Here is a 25,351-nt window from a genome sequence, read left to right on the forward strand (position 1 = left end):
AATCATTGAACATCTTATTAAATATGGGGGAGTGGGGTATTTGAGGGAGTGGGGTATTTGAGGGAGTGAGGAAGAAGAGAGATGAATAGGGAAATTAGAGCTTAGGTTTCAGTGCTAAATAGGCATGAGCAGTGGGACTGTTTCTTCACCCTTTAAGTTTAGGTATAGTGATGTGAAGCCTGTTTTAAAAACTAAAATGTAGCCGCAAAATGCACACCTTTGGATAAAGGAGAAATTAGAATGAAAGAGAACCTGGGGGGTAGTGATTAAAACTTGTGAAGAAGGGACTCGAAGATCAGAAAGAAAAAGAGCATTTCAAAGGAAGAATTTACTCAGTGACTGAAGCTGAAGTGGATGGAATCAAGGATAACTTAGGATTTCAAGCCCAGGTGAGGAGGACAATGGTGATTCAGGAAGGAAGTTCTCTGCTTAGGAAATAAGATGAATCCAGTGTTGCTGGGATGCCTGGGTGACTCAGTTGGTTAAGCATCTGCAATTAGCTCAGGTCATGATACCAGGGTCCTGGGATTGGGCCCCCGTATTGGAGTCCATGGTTAGCAGAGAGCCTGCTTCTCCCTCTCCCTCTGTCACTTACCCTGTTTGTGAACATGTGTGTGCATTCTCTCTCTCTCAAATAAAATCCTTAAAAAGAAAAAAGAAGATGACACCAGTGTTGAGCATGTTAACATTGAGATGGTTAAAGGACGTAGATGGAGACAAGAGCTGAACATACATCTTTAGGAGGCTTAGATTACAAGGAGAACTTGAAAGTATTATAGGGGAAATTAAAGTAATCCATCCATTCATGGCTTAAACACTGGTTGTCTGCCATGTGCCTTGCACGGTTCTAGATTCCCAGAATGTACTAATGGGCAAGCCTCACAAATAAATGAACAAGGTAATTTTAGATCATAAAGGCTGGCAAAGAAGTAGAGTAATGACAAAGAATGATAAGGGGTAGAGAATTTCTTGGGGTAGGTGTTTCAAGGCAAGACCTGAGGTGATGACATATGACCGAATCATGGTGGAAGATAGTTTTAGAAAGCCAAAAGATGGTGGTGCTGCAGAGTGGCCAAGGAGGACTTTAGGAGAGCTTACTGTTTGTTGTGTTTTTGTCTTTTCAGGGTCTATATTGTATGAAAGGTTTAGAAATAAGGTTCCATGTATTAGAAAGAACATGGGTTTGGAGACATCCCAGCCCATCCATTTTTTAGGCATTCGTTAGCTATGCAGAAGCTACTGAAATTCTCTGAGGCTTATTCTTCTCAGTAGAGGGGGAATAATAATACCTCATGCGATTAAATTGTGATGATTAAATGAGAGAATAAGTTTAAAGAAATAGTGCTTGGAATGTAAGTGCTGAGTGATAACTGTTAATAACAGTGATACTGAATGAACATAAAATTCAGTCATGTGAAATGTGTTTTCATTTAATAATGGTGAGATCTAGTGTCTTGAAATACAATTTTATTTAGGAGTTATACTTCGACATTTTGTCATGCAAAACACTTTACAGGCGTGAGACTACAGTTAAAATATTTCTGTAATTAAACATGCACTGTGATTAGCTGCTTGAATGATACTTAGAAAATATACTTGTATGCATAATGCTATTAAAGAGGGATTGTATTAACTTTTAAATATTATCTTACAGATGTGTACATCTCATGATTGATATGAAGAAACAAGTCATGGGCCAAAGGTCAAGATACTTCTCTGGGAAGTGCTGTTGATGCTGCTCTACAAAATCATACAATGAGTGTTTGGTTTAAGAAAGACTTTCATATTTAAAAGATTTTCATCTTGGAAATACATCAAGTGAAAATTAGAGTCTTTTGGGAAACATTTTCCTCCTAATAAATTATTCTTGTAATGGGCGACATGGCAAACAATTCACTTGCATATAGTGGAGTAAAAAACTCTTTGAAGGAAGCTAATCATGACGGAGACTTTGGAATCACGCTCGCAGAGCTGCGGGCTCTCATGGAGCTCAGGTCTACAGATGCATTACGAAAAATACAGGAAAGCTATGGAGATGTTTATGGCATTTGTAGCAGATTGAAAACCTCTCCCAATGAAGGTGAGTTGTGTTATGTTTGTTTTTAGCTGTTTGTATGGAGAGCACTAGGAATTTGGCTCATAAATAAACCTCTCTCTATATATATATTATTGTATGATTATATCATAATTTTAGTGACATTAAGGTGAGTGGGTTAGCTCTCAGATTGGTGCAGTTAAAGTAACTTTAGATCAGGAAATAATGTTACAGATGTATATATTTAAGTTGGTGGGAGGAAATATTTTGTACTGTTGTGCATATTGCTGCTGCTTGTTTACAGTAACAAGATTGCTTTTCCACTGGAGCTATAGAGAATGGAACCAAGCTGGGTAGCCTCCGGGGGATTCAGTGGAAATAAACCCTGCTCACTTAGCCTTCATTTTATAAGGTGGCTTGAAGTAGTTGTCACTGCCAGTAGCGGACCAAGTTGTTTTTAACCTAAACTTTAATAAATTAGTTCAGAAGGTCCTAAAGCAAATGGAGTAGATTAGAAGCCAATTTTTTTTTTCTAACCTAGCAGACAGTTCCTTTGATTAAAACTAATTTTCAAGTCTTAGAATTATGTTCAATTTCCCTGTGTTCAAAGAAATCTTTGGTTTCATAATTCTCAATTTGTAGTAATTTCTTTATGAGAATCAAGAAAAGTCACTATAACTTCATTGAATTATGGCCTTTGAAATGGTTTGAGATAGGTGACCTTTTTTATACATTCATCATGTTGAAAAGAAAATTACAGTTAGGAAGTTTCAGAAAGGCTTTTCCAAATTACAAAGGAAGATACATAATGATGACTGGTGATTATACTTTAGTAAGGATGGGAAAGTATTAATGTTAAAAGTTAAAGTATATTAGTACATATTCCAAAGCAAGTTCCAGAGAAATTAGGCAGAGGTTTTTTTTTTTTTTTTTTTTTTTTTTTTAGTCCATTTATTTTTTAAATAAAAGTAACCCTCTACACCCAGCGTGTGGCTTGTGTGTGACCTCACAGCCCCGACCGAGATTGAGAGTAACATTTTCTTTTGACTGAGCCAACCAGGTGCCCCCCAAAATGTTTTTCTTAACTTTTTTTTTTTTTGGAAACATCTTATTCCATGCCATAATATATGTGATAAAATTTAAAGTAATGGCAAAAAGTTACTTCCGAAAGTGTTAGAAATTTTTAAATCACATCAAAAATTCTTTAAACTTGTGTGTGTGTGTGTGTGTGTATTATTGCTATTTGAATTCTTGATTGTTTTAATGGTAGGTAAATATTTTTTCTGAGGTGGCATAATCTTGAGGAAGCCAGTATCCATATTCACACATGTCTGAAAAGGGCTTCCTTGATCACTTGGAGTATGTTCTTTTTCCTGCAAGGACTGTTAAATCTTTTGTATTTTCTGGATCTTTTCCTTAAGTCAGAACTACTAGAAATGTGGGCTTCTTAGTTACTCCTTAATATTGCTGTACCTTTAAGGTAGCAGGGATCCCTGTTGGTGTAAATTCTAGGAATCAGGAACAGACCCATGGACTTTAATAGATAGTTTGACAAAGTTTGTAGCTTGTTCATTATGCAAACCCCTTTTTGAAATATTAGCACACTTTATATCTCTTTTAGAGATTTGTACATTGATACGCTGTTCTCAGCTGGTAGATTCATTAATTCAACTATATGTACTTTCTACATTGAACCTAACACCTAATTGTTGGATGTTTCATGCTCACCAAATTGTTAAGAAATGCTACCATTAAAAAGCCCTCAATATAACAACATAGTTTGTTCATAAAAGTGATACTGAGCTTCAGCTTCAAACCACTTAACTGTACTTCCCCTCAACCATGTTTTTGCATTTCAGTGCTACTAGTTAATCAGAATTCTTGTCTTCTGGTAACTAAACACCCCTGTATGGTCAGTTCTCATTTTTAATAGATGTGATTCTCATTTGTTTGCACTGGACTTTCTTTTGTGTTGTTATTGGGGCAGTAATCCTACATTGATTTTGGCTGTTTATTTAAGTTAACTGAAAATTTTGCATTTACTACAGTACTTTTAAAATTTGGGGAGGTGATGGTTATGCACCTTTCTTACTACATGATGGAAGCTGTGGATAATCTTAGAAATAATTCACTTACCGCCCAAAATTTGATGTGCATTGTTGCTGCTTTGAGCTGTCAAATGAATACATGAAATATTTTCCCCTCTTTTATTCTTGGGGAATTCTTGCTTCTTCCTCGTATTACAGATTTTTGTTAAAATTTGCACCAACTTTTGTCTTCACTGGTTAAATATGAACAGTTTGTCATTTTGAAATATTCTTTTAAAAAAGTGAAAAAAACATTTTAAGCATATTTGTGTTACAGTTGTAGGGTGAAAGAAAAACCGCCACAGGCTTCATAGGCATATTGTTGCCAGAGGAGTAGTTTTAGTTTAATTTAGAAATAATTTATTCAGAAAGCTAATGAACATTTTGTCACTGATCAGCTAGGCAAATGATAATAAATAAATCATCATCAGGGATAATCAGCTATGAGTTTGTAGGCCCAAGAAAACGATCCAGACAATAAGTACTCCTCTGTTAGTATAACCTGCTTCTAGTCAGGGAAAGTGAGACTAAAATGATTCTTTAAAAAATGTAAATTTGGGAGGCTTCTGGGTGACTCAGTCAGTGGGTTAAGCCTCTGCCTTCAGCTCAGGTCATGATCTCAGGGTCCTGGGATTGAGCCCCGCGTCAGGCTCCCTGCTTGGCAGGGAGCCTGCTTGCTTCCCCCACCCCCCGCCTCCCTTTCTGCCTACTTGTGATCTCTGTCAAATAAATAAAATTTAAAAAAAAAAAAGAATGTAAATTTTGATTAAGTAAAAACTGAAGTTTAGCTGTTTCTTTAGTACTTCATTTAATCATTCCTTGACATATAGTCTTTCATCAGATCTAGGTTGTTAATTGCCATATGTTTTATATACCCTCTAAAAGAAAAGAACTAGTGTTGGCAGTTTTAACTGTAAGATAATTGTAAGTGTATAATTAAATTACATCCCAATTTCAACAGTGTTAATACAGTGTCAGAATATGTGCCCCTTAGAATTGCTGGGATAGTCCGCTCATGGAGGCTACTACTTTTCTCCGCTGGGCATACACTTTCATGAATCAAACAATCCCTGACTTATTTTTACAAGGGGGAGACAAATTTACAGGACAGCTAAACATGTAATGTATTAGCAATGTGTGCTTAAGAGAAAAAAATGAGCCGGGAAGGAAAATCAGAGATACTGAGGATGTGGCTGTTAGATTGCTATCCAGTCTGGAGGAAGAACAATTGAAGGCATTTCTGAAACACAGCTAAAATAAAAAGAAGGTAACACATAGTTAACACTTTTTTGTGTCAGATTGGCTGTTGCTAGCAGTTACAAATATTAACTCATTTTATCCTCAAAACAACCTTACCCTTTTTTACAACCAAAGAATCCACAGCACAGACAGGTTAATGGGCTTACCCAAAGTCTCACAGTTCATAAGTGCCACAGTAGGGATTCAGACCTTGACATGGTCGCCACGGAGAACATGCTTTTAACCCCTGTACCGTGCTACCTGTTTGAAAAGCTCAGTTCATGCAGCTTGCAAAACAGTTTTGAGAAAAAGGTACCTGTGTTCTGTCTTCTCAAATAGTAATTTTTGTTGGCAGGAATTTCATGGTGAAAAAATAATTTTGAGTTATTTAATAAAGCTTCTGTTGATCAGTTAGTCATTTTAAAATATTGCCTGTTCAGAAAGTTGGTATTTGTGAACTTCCCCACTTGGCCTGCTGATTTACTGCTTGTCTTCCAGCGGAGTATCCCTTTAACTGGATTTGAAGTGTACTTTATGTGTACTGATCGATAGAAAGTGTTTTGAGCCAGAGGTGATTTTCATATTAAAAATTTAACCATCTTTAACTCTTAAAAGAATTGGAAGTACAGATTTTGAGGTTAACTGAAATGGAGACTGTTATTTCTTGGAGTCCTCAGAATCCGAGAATATACTTTACAACGAAATTACTTCCTTACAGCATCCTAACTGCATGCAGTTATCCTTGTGGTTTTTTTCTTCATTATCTTTATTGTTTTCCTATAGTGACTTCCTTATTCCTGTTGTAAATCCCATTTCTTGATCCTTTTATTTCCAAATTAGCTTTTGGGATTTGTTCCCGTTTTAGTGTGTTCCTATGTTATTTATATTATATTTTAAATTGGATGGTAGAGTGGACTGTCTAATAATGAGATTTCTAGAATGCAGATTTCTATGCTGGTAGCATGTCATGTCATTCAGTACTGCCGCACTAAATAAAGGGTAACAGTGAATGCCTACCAATTAAAGTCTGGGACAGCAGGATAACTCTGTAAGAGGCATGGATGGCTTCGTGGCCTTCTAAAGGGTCAGGAAAGTAAATGGGCATACACTTTCATGAATCAAACAATCCCTGACTTATTTTTACAAGGGGGAGACAAATTTTTAAGTGGTAGTTGCTAAAATTAGGTGCAAGAGGAAAAGAAAGCAGAGGGAATAAGAAAAGGAAACAGGGGTAGAAAGAAAAAAAGAGTTATGGGGTAGGAAGCAGAGTAAAGTCAACAGTAATTGATTGCCCTGGATGACTAATGTTTCCATAATGTTTCAGATGGCAGTTGATATTTGTCCTCCTGGAAGTAAGGCTGTTAGTAATGGTGTGCTTTGACCAGGTCTTCATGATGTAACATACTAACACTAATACTCACATTTAGGAACATACTTTAAAAAAAAAAAAAAAAAAAATCAGCCCTTTGCCCAGTATGATTCATTGTTGACTTAAAGGCTACCACAAGAATCCTCTGATGCCCTGATGGGTGTGCTTGGTTGTACAGGTTGGCACAGCTCTTTCAAGGCACTCAGCAAGGATTTCCATCACCACAGTATGCCAGCCACATGTATTTTAATACTTACGTAGAGTTACCTGCAAGCATTTTATGTTGATAATCCTGCGCGACCTTGTCCTAGAAATTTATCGCTGCTCTAATAGAAGATTATACATTTAATTTAATACCTGTTCAGGTGACTAGTTTTCATTGCTTATGAATTTTTTGAATGTAGTAACACTGACCTCTTGTAACTTTGTTGCACATACTTAAAGTTGTCCTTGATGGAGCCTGAAGTAGCATAGCATTAGAGTTTTGGTTTTTTTTTTTTTTTTTAAGTTTGGTTTTCTGAGTGCAGTTGACATTTTTCCTTTTTATTTTATTTTTTTAAAGTTTATTTATTTTAGTAGTCTCCATACTCAACGTAGAGCTCAGACACATGACCTCAAGACCAAGATTTGCATGCTTTTCCGACTGAGCCCACCAGGCACCCCTGTGTTTCCTTTTTAAACCATTCTGTTCTGGTTTTCATGATGCTAAATTCTGTGGGCTTTCTTCCTCTCTGGCCAGTTATGTATCAGCCTGCTGTGCTTTCCTTTAGATGTTGGTGGGCCTCAGGTTTCAGTTCCTCTCCACACACTCCTCATCATCGACACTCCTCTGGTAATGCCATGTACTTCTACGACTGCACACATCATCTGGATGCTGGTGGTTTCCACATCTGTAGCTCCAGTCCAGATGTTTACCCCAGACTTCGGGCCTGAAAACTGAATTGTTATAGACCTCTTATTTTCTCAACCTTTCCATACTTTGCTTTCTAAAAGCACACTCTCCTTTTCCCGTTTCCACTGAAACCATTATCCATCTTTTAGGTGGCCTGGACTTGGGCGGGAAACTTGCACCCACTCTCATTCTGTTGGTCAGCAAGACCTAGAAATTTTAACTCCTAACTTGGTCTTAACCTGAGGGTATCTGCTTGTCTGCATCCCCATTCCTCTGTTTGAGGACTGACTTCATTTATGATAATTGAGATAACAGTGGACTCAGGTGTTTTTTTCCTGTCTCCCTGTATGTTACCTGGCACTTCCTTGCTTAAAGCTAGTAGTGATTTTGCATTGGCCTTAGAATGAAGTTCTGACCTCTTGCTTAGGTTAACAAATCTTTTGGGGGATCTGACCCCTGCTTACTTCTCTTATCTTGTTTTTTCTTCCCAGCTCTTCTCTTCAATGTTTGAGCATAGCAGAATTGCAGTTTTCTTAAAAACTATTGTGCCAAGGTGACTCTTGTTTCTGGGTCTCTTACATACCATCTTTTTCTTCTTCTTTTTTTAAAAAAAAGAACAAAGGTACAGAGTAGCCTAGTGGGGTTCTTGCTACTCCATTTATTCACTTTAATTTTATTTACTTTTATTTTTTTAAGTAGACTCCACAGCCAGTGTGGGGTTTGAACTCAGAGATCAAACCGCATGCTCTACCCATAGAGCCAGCCAGGTGCCCTATGTCTTAATCATTCCTAAGACCTCAAATTAGATACCTTAGAATTTCCTCATCTGTCCCTAACCCTTTAAATTTTGGATTCTAGCTCCCTTTGTATATTCCCATACTACCTCACCACCCCCGTCATAATACTTAATACAATTTGCCATGATTAACTGATTACTTGTCAGCTTGCCCCACGAAACTAGGAATTCTTTGAGGGCGAGTGCAAGAGAAAGGCATGCTGTCTGACTCATTTCCCTTTGTCGGCTTACTTAGTGGCCATCACAATGACTGGCCCATGGAAATGAAGGTGAATATTTCACTTTAGACCAGTGACGCCTCAAATGAGGAGCAATCTCCTTTTTTGAAATTGAGCATATTAGTTTGTTTCCCCAAAAGAATGCAAGTAAACATAAATTTTCACATGCTTTCTTGGTCTGCATGTTTCCCTGCAGCCTTTACTTAGATGAGTTGGGGCGGCTGCTACCACCACTGTGTCCCTCTCTCTCTCACACACATAGACACACACACACACATGCACACACGGAGACACGTACAGAAATTGGTAAGACTGTGGTATTTGCTGTGTCGTAGCCGTGATTGTCGGTAAAGCCCTTCTGCTTCCTACATTCCAGTACTTTACCCTTTTCATTTCCTAAACTGACACATGATTTTATTCGTCGCAGAAGTTGTGGTGCTTCGTTTTCTTATAAAACATCAAGTTGTGATAAAGTTTGAATTTTACGTCTTTTCCAAATATATAGACAATACTCTTGAGCCATTATCTGCTCATAGGATGCAAATAGACTCCCCTGCCCCCTGCGCCCTTCACTTCCCACAGTGGTAAATCCAGACCAAAAGCAGATAATGCTGAGACTATCAACCTTAAAGAAAACAAATGGTACTTTAATTAAACAAAGATGAGTCTGTTTGAAAGTAGCAGGGGAATTGGCATTCAGGACAAGCAAACTATGGCAAGCTGTAGCCCAGTCTGAGGAGACAAAGCGGGGAGACGACCTGTTAGGAAGAAATTGAGAAGGGTTGTTTTGAATATGACTCCACTGGAGAAGAACAGGAGTTCGAGGTTATGGTGGTTTCTCACTGGCTGCAAGTGGTGGGCAGTTGGCCCTTACTGAGGCATGTGGAAATCTTCCTCCTTCCTGCTGGTCATGTAAGTTGAGATGAGTGCTACGTGCATGAGAACCGTCCCTTCATGGCTTCCCCACTACATTTTAAATTAGATTTTCTTGATTCGTTTTCATGTTTTCCCGTTTTGATTAAGATCTTTCTCAGAAAGCATCACTGATTAAGCATTAGGTGGTTCTTTTTGATGGAAATACTTTTGTCTGTTTGTGTCTTTTGGTGCTTGGAAGGACCTTTCTCTAGGAGTCATGTTCCATGTGAGGATGAGGGAATGGGGACTAAGTAGCGAGTGGAAACCAGGGAGGCCACATCTGAGTAACAGGGGAGATATGAAGGAGGGGCTCTCATGCATTTCCCATTCATAGATTCATATCTTATCAGGTCTCTGAACATGAGATCATCTGAGAGCATTGAGCTAGCATTCTGTTTGCTACGTTATTTTCATGACCTTCAGAACTAGCAGGAAGGACTGACCTCCAAAAGGGGTTTGAGGGTACCACGCTTGAATTTCTCATTGTCCCCAGAGCTGTTGGAATTCTCCTTTGGTCCTGCTGTCGCCACCAAATCTCCTAGTGCTGACTAGGAAATTCCAGGTTGGCTGGTCAATGTGCTTTTTAAGCCAAGTGGGTTGCTCAATGATCTTATGTAACTGAGTTTTAACTTCCCCAGAAGTGTTAATCCAGGTGCAGCAGGTGGTGTTGGCCACGGCACAGACTCTTCCTTGCTCAGCTAAACAATTATCAAGGACTGTCATGTTATCGGCTTTGGCCAGAGAGTGTAAGGCTCTTTTTTGGGCAGCTATTGTCTAGACAACTGATTCTGCAATATCTCCAAGAGTTAAGGAAAAATTTCTGATCATATTCTTGTTTACATGTACTCCTGACTGAGGAAATACAGCCCTGTTAAGGAAGTGAATCCTAAATCATGAAAGCCTCCTGCTAGGTCCTTTCTCATTTGACAATGTAAATACCGGGAATTTGACCAATGAAGGTGCCTTAGTTGGATTGTCAGAAGTTAGGGGCATGGTCAGATCTTAAAAGGCCTTGCCTTGATATGCACTAGTTGTTGATAGGCCCGCATTTATAGGCCCAGGGAGAATAATAGCCACCACAGGCAAACATAAGTCCAACTGGGGCACAAATCACTCACTCAGATGGCACTGTTAATAGGGTAGAGATTTTAATGTTAAGTACAACAGTCTGAAAGGCAAACCCCTCCTTTAGCAGTGGCCTTGGAGAAATGGATGAAGATTTTCTCTTTCCAGGACAATGCCAGAGTAAAAGAAAGAGAAGGAAAAAAAATTTTCCTGTTTAAACTATGAGGTTTTGATTTGGCATCAAGAGAGTAAGCAGTCAGCCTTTATGTCAGCTACTTCTTTTTCTAGTCTGTTTGATTTGGAGGTCTCTAATGTCTGTGCAGGACCAGGTGTCAGATGGAGCCTTCTTCATCCATGAGATACATGTTCAAGGTTTAAGTCCCTGAAGTTTGCCTGCCATCTGGGGAGTGAGGAGGACCTGGTATAGTCCCTTCCAAGTACAGTCATGGGCAATCTTTGTTCTGATTGATTCCAGATCAGAAGTGTGAGAGAAAATTGGAAATGTTCCTTTGAGAATTGTAGCTAGATTTTGAGGAAATCAGAATTCAGGATCCAGTCCAATTTGCAAGTTTGTAACAGAAACTCCAAGACAATTAACAGGATTAAAGAAAAATATAAGCATAATTTTTCTTTCTCTGCAAGTACCCTCATTTTTTATAATAAAACTATTTCTTTGCATTAAACTTTGCCTGGTTATGTACATTAGTGCAGCAAGAATAGTGATTAACCATCCAAACTCTTATTAAAACTGTTTTGCTGGAATTTTGTAAGCAAGGTACCAGATTGATTTTTCCTTCAAAGGACTTCATTGGCTGTGTAAAGTCAAACTTCACTCCTTAAAACTCTTGTTTTATCTGAATCTCTGCACATTTCTCAACTATGATACTCCAGCCAAAGCTTTGGTAATGTAACAGATGTTTCTCTGTCCTGATACAAGAAGAACAGATCCTTATTGAATTTATGCAGATAATTGTCATGAAGATAAAAATACTCAGTTTCATATTCTGGAGGGATCATGTGGAGAGAAAAAGCAAATGTTTTATTTTATTGATGAAGGTGCGTATGGCCAAATTGTTGAAAGCTTAGGAGAGAGGAAAAGGTTTCCTAAAATCTGAAGAAGCATAACATTAGAGAACCAATAATGTTTTAAACAAGAAGTCATAGAAATTATAGTCACCCTACTCAGTTCATTCAGTCTTGTGTTTTTAATTCTTGTTCTGCTTGAATTCAGTTTGCCACTAGTTCTGGAAATTCTTACCCAGTTCAGTTTTATTATCTTAAAGTTATCAGAGAATTGTCCTTTCCTAAATCTCTTTGACGATCAAGTAGTTTTTCAGGAACACTTGTAAAAGCGTCAGAATAAAACAATAACTGTCTGTAAATGACCAAAAGACTTCAAAATGGCCATGGCTAAATGCCCAATGAGATTTCATTATAATGCAGCCAAGATAAAAATTTGGTTATTTTTGTGACAGACACTTTAAGTAGTAACTAGAATTAGAAGTGTTAACATGATGTCAGGACATACAAGATCTTTAGAAATCTCATGCTATTTTTCCTTATTACATTAATAACACTTCCACACAAATATATTCTAAGAAGGCTTAACATCACCTGTTTGACAATACTTCCCGTATAATTTAACATACTAGGCAAGTCTAATTAATTTAACATCTCCTTCTTTATAAGGAAAACAAATCCTTTGAAATGTTCCAAGGACCCTCTGTAAAAACCTAAAGTCAGTTCAAGATCAAAATACTACCTTTAGAATTTGATTTGGGAGAAGTTTGTCAAAAATACCAAAAGGCTTGGACACTTAGGATGTGAGGTCGCTGTGAAACAATACTTGGGTGTTGATTTAACCAAAGCGACCAAGATTTTGCAGGAAGATACAGAAAGCTACATAGTCGTAAAAAGCCTTAGCTTCTTTAGTATTGAAAATAACTTTTTAAAAAAGTAATCAAAGATCTGATGAGGACAAAACACACAATGTTTCTTTTTCTAGGCAGATTACATTAAAAGTAAAGAAAAACTTGTTTACAGTAGCATATTAAGGGCAGTTCAATAATGTAAGAAAATATTGTGCTTTCAACAGAGGAAAAGAAAATTCTAATTTTGTACCAGTGTCCTTTTAATGGTAAAACACCTTTTTTTTAAAGATTTCATTTTTAAAGATTTTAGGTTTTTTTAGAAGATTTAAAAGATTTTATTTTATTTATTTTAAAGAATTTATTTATTTATTTATTTATTTATTTATTTATTTATTTTTAAGGTTTAAAGAGAGAGTGAGCACAAACAGAGGCTGGGGTGGGGTAGGGGGTGGGCAAAGGGAGAGGGACAAGCAGATTCCAGTGAGCAGGGGCCTAACTATCTGGGCTGGATCCCAGAACCCTGGGGTAATGACCTGAGCCTGAGTCAGACACTTAACCCACTGAGCCACCTAGGTTCCCCATGCTAAAACTCATTTTTAAATAAATTTATTTTTAATCTTAACCAGCTTGACCACACATTAAAATCTCCAAATCTTCCTTTTACAAAGACCTACCTTTCTTTTTTACATTTAGATTTTATCCTGTCTTTGCTCGTTTCGAATAACCAGCTCCTTTTCCTTTTTTAAATAACCAGTCTTACTTTGTAACAGACTTTCCCTCAATAAAAGTGCATGTCTGGGCACCTGGGTGACTAAGTTGGTGAAGCATCTGCCTTTGGCTCAGGTCATGATCCCAGGTGTCCTGGGATCAAGCCCCACATCAGGCTCTCTGCTCAGCAGGGAGCCTGCTTCCTCCTCTCTCTCTTTGCCTACTTGTGATCTCTGTCTGTCAAATAAATAAAGAAATCTTAAAAAAAAAAAAAAAAAAAGAATTACTTCCTTGAAGTTTGTACTTTAGCATTTACACCTCAGGGGTACAAGGAAGAATGAGAGTTACAAGCCTTTAAAGATTAATAGGAGGGGAGGTTTTGGGATTGGGAAAAAGAAATGGGCAGACTTTGAATTTGCCTCTAGAGTTGCATTTCTAGTTTTACAAAGATTTGTGAGATGAGGATAGTTGCTCCCAATTCCTCAAAGAATTGAGTTGCCACTTAATGACATCAGAGCTTAATCCACCCATCCAACTGCATTATCCTCAGTACAGAGGAGAGTACCTTAACAAAATTTCCTCTCAGTCACCAACCACTGCCTCCAGTCATGTTTTCTGCCTTTTTGTGTATTCACTAATCTCTGGAGTTAATCCAGTTATTAAAATGTTAGAGGATTTTCAATGAGTTTAAGAAGTTATTTAACTATAGTCCTTCGTTTGGTCTTTACTATGGCCCTTGACCAAGAAATGAAAGCTTCCTGAGGAGAATTACCTGTAGCTTCAAGTGGTCTTATTGGAAAAGGTAACTGTTTAATAGTCTCTTCAGAGTGGAAAGGCAATTCAGACAGGATTACTAGAATGAATATTCAAAGAGGGGAGCTGTATGAGAATTTTGTCAGTCTTATAGCCTTTTGTTTTAGGTAACTCTTGTGTCTTCACATTTTCATTAGCCTTTTTACAACAAGTCTCTCATTAAAGCTATTTTGGGATTTTGAGATTTGGAGGCTTCTGCATGCCAGTAAAAATAGGTATCTCATTCTGTTTAATTTGATAGTCCTTACTTTCAAGTTCACTTCTTAAATGATCTTATCTAACTGGAACATTTCTCATAATGGCCATTGTAATTCTACGTTGTCTTTAGTAAGATTTTGCCATTTTTACAGATATTTACAGCTTCTGGAACCATAGTGTTTAGATGTAAAAATAGGCAGGTATGCCAGAAGGTGGCTTGCTTAACTTTTTGGATTTTAAGGATCCCATTACTCAGAGAAGAAGTACATAAAACAAAAGTGTATTCACCAAGAAGGGTACTATCTTAACAAAAGCAGACCTGAGATACAGCTGGAGAGCTAAACCAAAAGAAGGGAACTTGTATCCTAGAGGGGAGACTCACTGAATCCAAGGGAAAAAGACAACTCACAGAAACGAAGAGTGCAAGGGGCTCAAGGAGTGTTTTGTGGGATCTAGAAAACAGTTGTGAGGGTCATTATTTCCTAGGGGTTCACCTCCTTCCGATCCCACTTCCGACACCAGGTAATAATAACCTTAAATGAAACAAGTGGTAATTTAATTAAACAGTTTAAAGATAAGCATATTCAAGAATAGCATTGATGTTGCAAGTCAGGGCAGGCAGATAAGGTGAGCCATAGGCAAGTCTGAGGAGACAAGACGGGAGGCTAGCTTTTATTAGGTTCTGAGAGGAGATTAATAGAGTTGTTTTGAACCTGGCTTCATTAGAGAGGAGCAAGAACTCAGTGTTGTGGCATTTTCTCACTGGCTGCAACTGGCAAGTCATTTGTTGTTCTTGAGGCATGTGGAAATCTTCCTCCTTCCTGTTTGTCATTTAAGTTGACATAAGTGATACATGTATAAGAACTTTTCCTTTCATAGCATCCTACCTCTATTTTATTTTATTTTTTAAAGATTTTATTTATTTATTTGACAGAGAGAGACACAAGAGAGAAGGAACACAAGCAGGGGGTGTGGGAGAGGGAGAATCAGGCTTCCCGCCGATCAGGGAGCCCGACACAGGGCTTGATCCCAGGACCCTGGGACCATGACCTGAGCCGAAGGCAGCCACTTAATGACGGAGCCGCCCAGGTGCCCCCAGCTCCATTTTAAATCAGGTTTTCTTTATTCATTTTTACTTCTACCTTTGATGGTTTTTAAAATACTTTTTCTGTTTGTGAAGGTAACTGGGCCATGAGGAGATCAGTGCTAAAACATGCCCTTTGCCTCACTGACACTACACTACCATCAACTGAGCCAGTGGTACTAGGCAGATTTGTTGTTACATTAATTCATAAGTTATACTTAATGATTTCATGTCACATGTACACTGTTTTAAAAATTCAGACCATGTAGTCTCCTTACTAGTTTCATCAGCTTAGCTCTCTCCCTTTGCCTAAGAACTTTGCTTTCTCTCTCCTAACAGTGGAAGCCTCTTCTTGCACTTAGAGCAGCCTAACACTTACACCCTGGATTCCATTCCCCTTACCTCTTCAAAGGCTTTACTCTAGTGTTAGCCTTTGTTTCTTGTGTTGTCTTCTCTATATGATTATTTACACTTGTAAATTACTTGAGCTAATATCTATCACTCAGCTTTTTAAAAACCTAATGGGTTTTATTTATACTTTAAATTCACTTTTACTGCTTAATTTTTCTCTGCTATATCATATTCCTGGAAGAAGTTCTATGACCATAGTTTCCACTCATTTTCTAATTCTTGTTCTCTCTTCAGTTCTTTCTAATCAGACTTTCTTTACAACACTCTACTGTAAGATTTCTTAATCAAGGTTGTCAGCCTCCATCTAGTGAAAGCCAGTCGTCCATTCTCTGTCTTCATCTTACTCATTTGATAGAATCATCCACATGATATTCATCTTTGTTTAAAAAAAAAAAATTCTCCTTTTCTAGACTTCCATAGTATTAGATGAGCTTGTTTTTGAGCCCCTCCCCCTCATCCCCACCTGTTTCTTTGGGTTGCCTTTGGCTTTTCTTCCCTTATCTGACCTTCAAATGTTGGGAAGGTTCCAAGGCACTAGGTCTCAGACCTTCTCTCCCATCTGCTTTCTGGGAACCCTCATTGGGCCCATGGCTCCAGAATCCTCTATAAACATTGATGATTCTCAGATTCAGGCCTCTTCCTTGAGTTCCAGATACGGCTAGCTAGCTGTCTCACAGACATCTCCTCTGGTTTATTTAATGGGCATCTCTTGTGTAAATCTTTAAAATGAAAACCATTAACTCTTGCCTCTCTTTTTCCACTCAATTCTGCGATTCCCAAAGCCTGCTCTATCTTGGTAAACGTCTTTAGTATTCATCCATTTAAATGTATAGACCCCCTACCCCCCATTCCCCACCCACAAAATACTAATACTGTTCTTTATTCTTTTTCTTTCATCCATGTACAGTCTTTTAGCAAGTTCTGTCTGATCTTTTTGCAGGATAATTGGTAGATCCAATTAAAAATTCAGATACAGGCTACCCTCATCTCTTACTTTGTACAGCAACAGCCTCCCTAATAATGGTCTTTTCCCTCCACTCTTGAACTCTTCAGTTTATATTTTGTACAACGATTAAAATGACATCAATTATTACTGCAGTGCTTTAAAACCCATTCATTGTAGAAAGGTTTCTGTTACAGGTAGAATAAATACTAGTCTTCTCTGTGTTACTTAGTCTCTTTGTTTCGGTGCTATGTAACACAAGCTTCTGAATGTATAATTTGTTCACAGTGATTCTTCCGGATGTAGAGTAGTCCCTTGAAGTAGTAAATATTTGCTGGGGAACAGACTATTGTTATAAAACCCTTAACTTCATTATATTTATATTATATAAGTTTATTATTTGATATTTATGGAAATTCAAGTGTAATTAAAACCTGTAGTGTTCAGTTTGTAACTTGTCATCCCCTTACTTAATAGCTGTTATTCTAAGTTTATGATTTGATACTTTGTACCTTCTTCTTGGGTCCTTCTAAACAACTTTGTAAGTTACACCAACAAATTTTAATGCCCCTCCCCCAGCTGAAGAAGTTAAGTCCTATGTGCAAAATTTCAGTAGGCGAACTGGAATCTAGGCCTTCTTGTTCCTAAACCAGATAACTTTATTGATGTTAATGTCCTAGGTGTGTGCTTGGGGGTGGTACAGAAGAATTACAATAACCCTTAAGACCAGCTGCTTTTTTATTTTCTAAATTTCCTCCAGTTACATTTTTAAGCTGTCTTTAGTTCTTTGGCTAAAGACTTTTTTTTAAAATATTTTATTTATTTATTTGATAAACAGAGATCACAAGTAGGCAGAGAGGCAGGCAGAGAGGCAGGCAGAGGGAGAGGAGGAAGCAGGCTCCCTGCTGAGCAGAGAGCCCGATGTGGGGCTTGATCCCAGGACCCTGAAACCATGACCCGAGCTGAAAGCAGAGGCCTAACCCACTGAGCCACCCAGGCGCCCCTAAAGACATGTTTTTATCAGCATTAACATAAAATACTGGCCTCTGTTATAACCAATGTAAGTTTTGGCCAGTTATTTTATAGTTAATAGTGGTGATATTTTAAACTACTAGGTGTTACAAATACGTAATTAATGATAGGTCCTATTAAGTGTAAGTTAAACTGATAGAACCGATATCTTCAGACGAGTTCTTAGCAAAAAAATATTGGTGATTGACACAGGGAAAGAATGCAGTCTTTTATTTTTGCTAGTAAGATCACTGAAATACAAGACAAACTTACTATTTAATATCTTTATATGAAAGAAAGAACACTTAATTCAAAAAGCAGCAAGAACATAATCTCAGAACATTGCAAGGTTTAGTTCTTTAAATAAATTTTGTTTTGTGGAAAACGTCACTACATTGATTGTCTTATCCCTCAGTTAAACCACAAACCCGTGCTAACTGCTTGTAGCCAGGTGTGATCTGGGAGCATTGCTCTAGTCAGAAGGAACTATGTAGCTCCTAAATTATAATTTGCAAGTTGCATCTCTCATACTATCTTTCCCCTGATCACAATTAGTACAGTCCTTTGATTCCTTTCTTTCTTTTAAAACTCTGTTTCAAAGCCCAGAGCTCTGTGGAAGATTTCAGATGATGACTTCTGTCATCAGACAATCTGAAACACTTTTTGCCCAGAATGGACTGACCTTGTTACAGTTGCTAATAAAAACATCTCTGGAATATTCTTGATAACATTAACAAAGTCAATAATTACTTTAAAAAGTTTGTATTCATTTCTTACTGTTTTTTGTAGCAGCATAATTTCTTTGTTCTCTCTTCCACTCTCTGCCTGCCTCCACATTGAGATCACCAGCTGAAACACTGAAAACCAAGAGCCTTCCAGTAATCTGCTGTTTTCCTGTCTCCCTCCTTTCTTTGATACTTTGTACCTTTCTTGTTCTCCTTTCTTGTTCTCTTAGAATGAGCTCTTTCAACCCCCACCCCCCGAAAAAGATTAAGTTAACTAAATTAATTATAAATTTCAATTCATGATGATAAATTGAAAGTGGTATCATTCTGGTACCTTATCCGCCTCCTTTGATATTTTTAAACAGACTAAGGGAACAAATCATTTGTCACTGCTACCTGTGTTTTCATTCCTCCCCAACAAAAATGTAATTTTGTGCAAACGTTGCTTTATATATTTAGGTTTGATAGGATCAGCAGGGTTAGATTAGAAGAGAACCTGCTAGATGGGGTGAAGGAAAGGCAAAATTGATGTTCATCCAGCTCTCCCTTAACCTCTGCCCTCATAGCTTTCCACTCCTACATTCAGGTGATAAATGTTATGTGTCCTGTGATGCATCTTTTCCCTTGCAGTGACTGTGGGTGTGGTCAGTGGCACTACCTATTTCTTAAGCTGGAACAAAATCCTAAAAGTAAAATTCTGAAGAAAAATCATCCTAAGTTTCTGGTTTTTGTGACTTGCAAATCTTTTATCAGTACCAAGTATATAGTAGACATTTTAGTAGAGGTGGTTTAGAGTTTAAATTAACTTTTCATTGTTCTTTAGTAAATAAGAGTTAACCAAGATTCTGTAAGTAAATCAAATAAATACATAATTCCCCATTTTTGGAGCAAAAACATCATACGTAAAGGTCAGGGAGATGTTTAATTTCAGTATAAAACCCATCCAGCTGTCATATCAGTTCTGGTCTCTGGCAGTCTACAAGATGGTATAAAGTAATTTGATCAAAAATAAGCAGTTTGGAAAAGTGAAAATTCTTAATCCAATCTTGGAGCTGTCTACCTGAAATGTCCTTTTAAAGTTCTGTACACGTTTTTCAGGAATTTAAATTCTGTACATTTGGTCTAATGCATAAAAATCCTATCAAAAGGATCTTAGGAATTGTAATCTAAAGTGTGATGAATATGTTTTGAATAAAATAGGTAGTTTCATTTGTAAATGTGAGACTTTTCACTGAAATTTGTTTCTTTTCACTAGGTTTAAGTGGAAACCCTGCAGATATAGAGAGAAGAGAAGCAGTGTTTGGAAAGAATTTTATACCTCCTAAAAAGCCAAAAACCTTTCTTCAGTTAGTATGGGAAGCATTACAAGATGTCACTTTAATTATACTAGAAATTGCAGCCATAGTATCATTGGGCCTTTCTTTTTATCAACCTCCAGAAGGGGATAATGCACGTAAGTAAATTGGGGAGGGGAAAAAAGAAAAAGACTTTAATGTGTGATGTTGGTAAGTTCAGTTCATTTGCATACTTAAAATGTAATAATAATAGCAGGTCAGCATTTATTGACCATGCTAGACACCATTCTAATAGTGCTTTTAATAGTTCTTCAAATAGTCCATCTCGGATAATTGTACAGTAACACTATGAGATGGTGTCACTTCTAAGTGAAATACAGAGGTTAAAAAAGCTGCCAAACTGTGTCGTACCATGTATTGTCAAGGAGCTAAGCCATATATCAGTGGGGTTTGTGCCACTTCGAACACTATATTGAGATAATTATAGTTTTAATTTTGGTGTGTGTGTTTTTTTTTTAATTTGGGGAAGCATTACGAAAACAGTATTTTTTTCTCTTACCTAATCCATTATTTTTCAAGTTCTTAAATTGTGTTATTATATGCATGATTTGGGTAATTTCCTTGACATTCTAAAAATGTTTATACTATGAAGTTTCTTGACCAGTAGAAAAATACATCATACAGTGGTAATGGTATATCTACTTTAACTTATAACTACAAATGGTTTAGTTTTTCTCCCACCTTTCTGTGTTCATTTCTTTTTTAAATTTCTTACCCTTTTTAAAAAGCTTATTTAAAATAGATATTCTTTGACAGTACATTCTGTAACTGCTGAGAAATCTAGCTTGGGTTTTGCTTGCTGTATTTAAAACCATAGAGTGAACGCACAGTAGTTTTATATCAGAAGAGTGATGGACCAATATTTTTGTTCGTAAAAACTTTATTCTTACGCCTTTTAAGTTATGAAAAGTTTGATAAGTATTTGCTGACTCTAAGTTTGGCTTAGGCAGTGATTTAAAGTAATTCCATAAAAGGTGTGCCTGGAGCTCATTTGAGTTTTGTTTTTTGGGTCTTTTTGTTCGTTTGCTTGAGAAAGTTGGTCACAGAATACATTATTTTATCTGAGCCCAGTATGGATCAATGGTTTTCAGCAGCAGTAGCACTGTTCATATTTGCACCAGAACATTCTTTGTTGCCCTGCATGGCACCACCTTCCAGTGGAGGCAGCCAGAATGCATCCCCATATTGCCAGTTTTCTCATAGGAGGCAAAATTGCCTGTGACTGAGCATCACTGATCTAAATAAGAAAAGATTTAGGCAGTATTCTTGTCAACATTGAGCCAAATTATTTTTGAAACTTGTCTTTATTTTTGTTAAATAATACATATTTTGCTATAGAAAGATGAGGAGGGAAAAATGACAATTCATAGGAAATACTATTCACCCAAAATCTCACTTCTTAGAGATTACTGCTCTACCATTTTGATACATAGTCTCCCAGATTTTAAAAGTACATTTGTGTGGGTTACTTATAAAGGTATCTGTGTACATGTGTGGGTAGACCTGAGGGTCTGTAAATGCATGTCTTTTATATGACAAAGAAAGGTCATACCATATTCAGCAACACACAGCTAAGTTCTGTAGTGCTATTTACCCAACTAGCATTATGGAATATTGGGAATTGGTATTCTACATTTCAGTGAGTTGGCAGATTATTAAATTTTTTTTAACTTTTAACATTTTTTACTCCCAAGATTATAAGACTAAAAAAAATATTTTCAGTGGGAGTGGATTTTGTTACCAGGACAAATCGTTTTGGAACTTGGACTGCTTTCATTTGTAGGATGTAGTTTCCCGAATTTACTTAAGGAGAATATTGTCATTAGATCCAACTGGGAAAATAGTCTAGAGTTGTCCCTGTCGTAAGACACTTCAAAAAAGGGTCACAATCTACTGGAAGGTGGTGAAAAGTTAGTGTTTACATTTTTTTTGAACATTTATTAGTGTACTCCTTTATCTTTTCATCATGTTACATGTTAACACTAAGTAGTAATTTACTTGAAATCCATTAATTGTCTTTCTACGGTCCTGGAACTCTAAATTCTCAAAATTTCTTACTAGTGCTGTTTGGTGTGAAAATAAGCACTGTAACCTACTCTGTAAACAAATCTTTAGTCACTAGCATAATACTGATGATTCTCAAACCTTTTGGTCTCAGGGCCCCTTTACACTCATAGTATTAAGAATTCCAAAGAGCCTTTGGATTATATGAGTTACATCTGTAGATATCTACTGTATTCTTAATTAAAATCGAGAAATTTAAAAATATATTGCATTTAAAAATTATAACCAGCCTGCTTTCTTCTCTCTCTGCCTGCCTCTTTGCCTACCTGTGATCTCTCTCTGTCAAATAGATAAAGAAAATCTTAAAAAAAAATTTTTTTAATTATAACTAAGTTCTTGTTATAATAGAAAATTATAAATACTGAAATTATTATTAATGAACTTTTTAAATGAAATAATGAAAATAGTAGTAGTAGTGTTCTTCATTTCTTTGTATCTTTTCAGTGTCTAGCATAATTGAAGATAACTGAATTCTCATCTGCTTCTGCACTTAGTGTGTTGTGTTAGCACACGTAATGTAGTCTTTGGAAAATTCCACTACACACTCCTGAAATTTAAGGCAGATTACATCTTAGTATTACTATAAACATAGTTGACCTTGGGAGTTCCTCCTGGGGTTCCTAGATGGTACTTTTGAGAACTCCTTCTTTATATTGTTAATGTACACACTTGATGCACCATCCAAGAAATAGCTCAAGTGCAGAACTTTAAGAATGGAGTATTTGCCTTGCAGTAGAGTGTAGACTGAATTTAGACTCTGCATCTCTCTCAGGTGAATTTACAGGGGACCACTTTGGGAGAGACAGATTTGTGTTGCTATATTTGTACTTGGACTTCACTGAAAGCATTATCAAAATACTTTATACATATGTGTGTGTGTGTATAATTGGTAAACTATAATCCTTTTGTGACTTTGATTTTGCAATTATTTTTTTCATTGCAGCTACTCTAAAAATTTGTGATGATCATCAGGAAAAGGATTTAATTTCTAGAAGTATTTTACTACCATCTGTTTCAAGATCATTCTAACTTTATCTATATAATCTAAAGTAGAACTGTATATGAAATGAAATATGGCACCGACTTGTTTCATGTTCTCTTTTGAAATATTCAGTCTTCTAGTTCTAAATATGCATACGAGATTTAAAGCTGAGAATGATATAATTGCCTCATAATTCCTTCCCCCCGATCTCTTTCGCATTGATCTTTAAACTTTTTTGGTTATATACCTATTGGGAAGAAATCTGAGCATATATCTGCAAATGATGCATTTGTGAATTAAATGTATTTAGAGCTGTCTACATAATGTGTATATTTATATTGTATATACTGTATTTTTATAATGTGCATAGTCTTAAACATATGCAAAAATATAAACTGAAATATTAAAAAGATGAAATGAGGTTTAAAATTTTGATGTTTAATAACCATAAAATACCATTATTGATAGCATGATTGAGTATACATTATTATATTTTATAACTTTGGTTAAACCTTGATTTCCCTTGATTTGGGTCTGAGTTCAGTTTATTTTAGAACTTGGCTTTAATGTTCCTGATAGCTGTAAAGAAACTTACAGCGTTATGTAAATCCAAGTGCAGGAAATGTATTCACTAATGGTATTTATTTTCACTCCGTTTCTGTTGACATATGACTGGCAAATTCCATCTTCTGCTTTCAATGTGTTGTTTTTGTACACTGTTGAACATTTTTCATTTTTAAATTTTTAACCAATGAGGTCAAAGCCCATTGAAATGCTTCACTTGGAAGATGATATTTTACCTGCATTTCAAGTTGGCAAAAGTGGTCAACATGGTATTTCAGCCTTCATCAGTTCTTGAATCCAGACTTGGGCTACTTAATTCAGAGAGCTGATCTATCTTCTGGGCAAGGGAAAGGGGGAGGAGAAGCTGTCCTACAGCTGGCTTCTACTGTTCAGAACGTTGTAAACCATAAACTAGTTATTGTGTACGATGACAGTGGTCATTTCTTCATCTCAGATGTAATTCAAAGAGAAGTTTTTATATTTAGATGGGGAAGCTAGCACTCTTGATGGGTCGTAGTGCTATCTCCTTTGGAGAACATGCTTTTGTACCCATTGATGGCTAAATCCTATTGATGGTCCTTGGGTTTTTGTGTTTGTTTATTTGTTTTTCATTCACATCATCCCTTTTATTTCACCGCCACCAGTTGATTTTATTACACTCTGCTGTGTTCTGTTTCTTCATCTGTCCCACATACCTCTCCTGGATTAATCTTTATTCAGAATCTTTATATATCAAATCATATCTTTGTTTCATGCTCATGATTTTGGAACTTGCTTTAATTACTTCTAGTATCATTTATTTATTCATTCTCTTCTTTGAATAATCTTTTTCCTGCTTTACCTGTCCTAAGAGAATAATTGACTTTCTTCAGACTTTTCAGCTCAATCCTCGGTAAGAAAGAACTTTTTTATATAGGTATATGCAGAAGAACATATGCCTTCATGTGAATTTATAAATAACCCAAGTGAACTTTTAAGAAGCAATGCTTACCTTTACTGTGTATATATCCTCTTTATTTTGCTGTGTTTCATTTTTTGAAATACTGGTCATGAGCCACTGAATTGATTTTAGACTCTCAAATAGATTGTAGCCCAAAGTCTAAGTAGCACGGTTTCATTGTTCTTTCTTCAAAATTGTTGACCTTCAATTTTGAGCCTTTAAGGTTCTTTCCTCCCTCATTCTTTTGTAAACTTTTTTGTGCCATAGAGCCTTTGTACTGATTTTAATCTTTCTCTGGAATGCTCTTTCTCTATCTTTTCCCTGGAATGCTCTTCCTGGAACGCTCTAAAGCAACTATATGGCTAGTTCCCTTTTTATCATTTGGCTCCTAGCCCAAATGTCATTGACACTTCAGAGAGGCCTTCTGTGTTCACACAAACCACAGTTAGCCCTTTCTTCACGTGATAGCACATCATCCTCCTTTATTTTCTTTATGCCATTTGCTATATCTGAAATTAATTATTTGTGTTTTATTATCTGAATTCTTTATACTCTGTCCACACCTTCCAATCTGAGTATGGGTTTCAGGCGAAGACAGTGCTTGTGTGTCTTACTTACTGCTGTGTCCCCAGCCACTCAAGTACTATCTGGCACCTAGAGCAGGTGCCCAAATAGTTGGGTTAATGAGTAGCCCTTGGCTTACTTTTTCATGTTCTGGAAACCAAGTGTTGCTTTACTCCTGTAAAATTGATACAGTAAATAAGCATGATTCATGGGTAGCATGTAGTATTTAAGTTTTCCTGTACATCTTGTCTAATATATGTAATGATTAGTAGCATTAATCATTGGTCAACTGTGAAGGAATTCTTAACCACTGCTCTGCCTACATTAAAGTGTTCTCTCATTTAATCCTCACAACTCTGGCGGAGTAAGTGGTATTATCCTAATTTGACAGATTAAGGGATGGAGTCTCAGAAGTAGTAACTTGCCTTGAGGCTGTGATTTCATCTTCCCCAGTGTCCTTACTCTTAACTAGAACTCTAGACTGCCTCTGTGCCCTGAGGGT

The 25,351-nt window shown here is 36.8% G+C and overlaps 1 protein-coding gene across 4 annotated transcripts in view; it reads left to right on the forward strand.

Moving 5' to 3' along the window:
* ATP2B1 (ATPase plasma membrane Ca2+ transporting 1) overlaps positions 1-25,351 on the forward strand; it is a 123,971-nt gene that overhangs the window by 52,881 nt on the left and 45,739 nt on the right. For all 4 annotated transcript variants that reach the window (XM_059402363.1, XM_059402365.1, XM_059402366.1 and 1 more), the window contains exons 2-3: positions 1,655-2,080; positions 19,636-19,833. In XM_059402363.1, coding sequence (XP_059258346.1) covers positions 1,873-2,080; positions 19,636-19,833 — 406 coding nt within the window. In that variant the 5' untranslated portion in view covers positions 1,655-1,872. The remainder of the gene's footprint in view (positions 1-1,654; positions 2,081-19,635; positions 19,834-25,351) is intronic.

Source organism: Mustela nigripes, chromosome 6 (assembly GCF_022355385.1).
Source record: "Mustela nigripes isolate SB6536 chromosome 6, MUSNIG.SB6536, whole genome shotgun sequence".
In the NCBI taxonomy this organism is placed as follows: Eukaryota; Metazoa; Chordata; class Mammalia; order Carnivora; family Mustelidae; genus Mustela; species Mustela nigripes.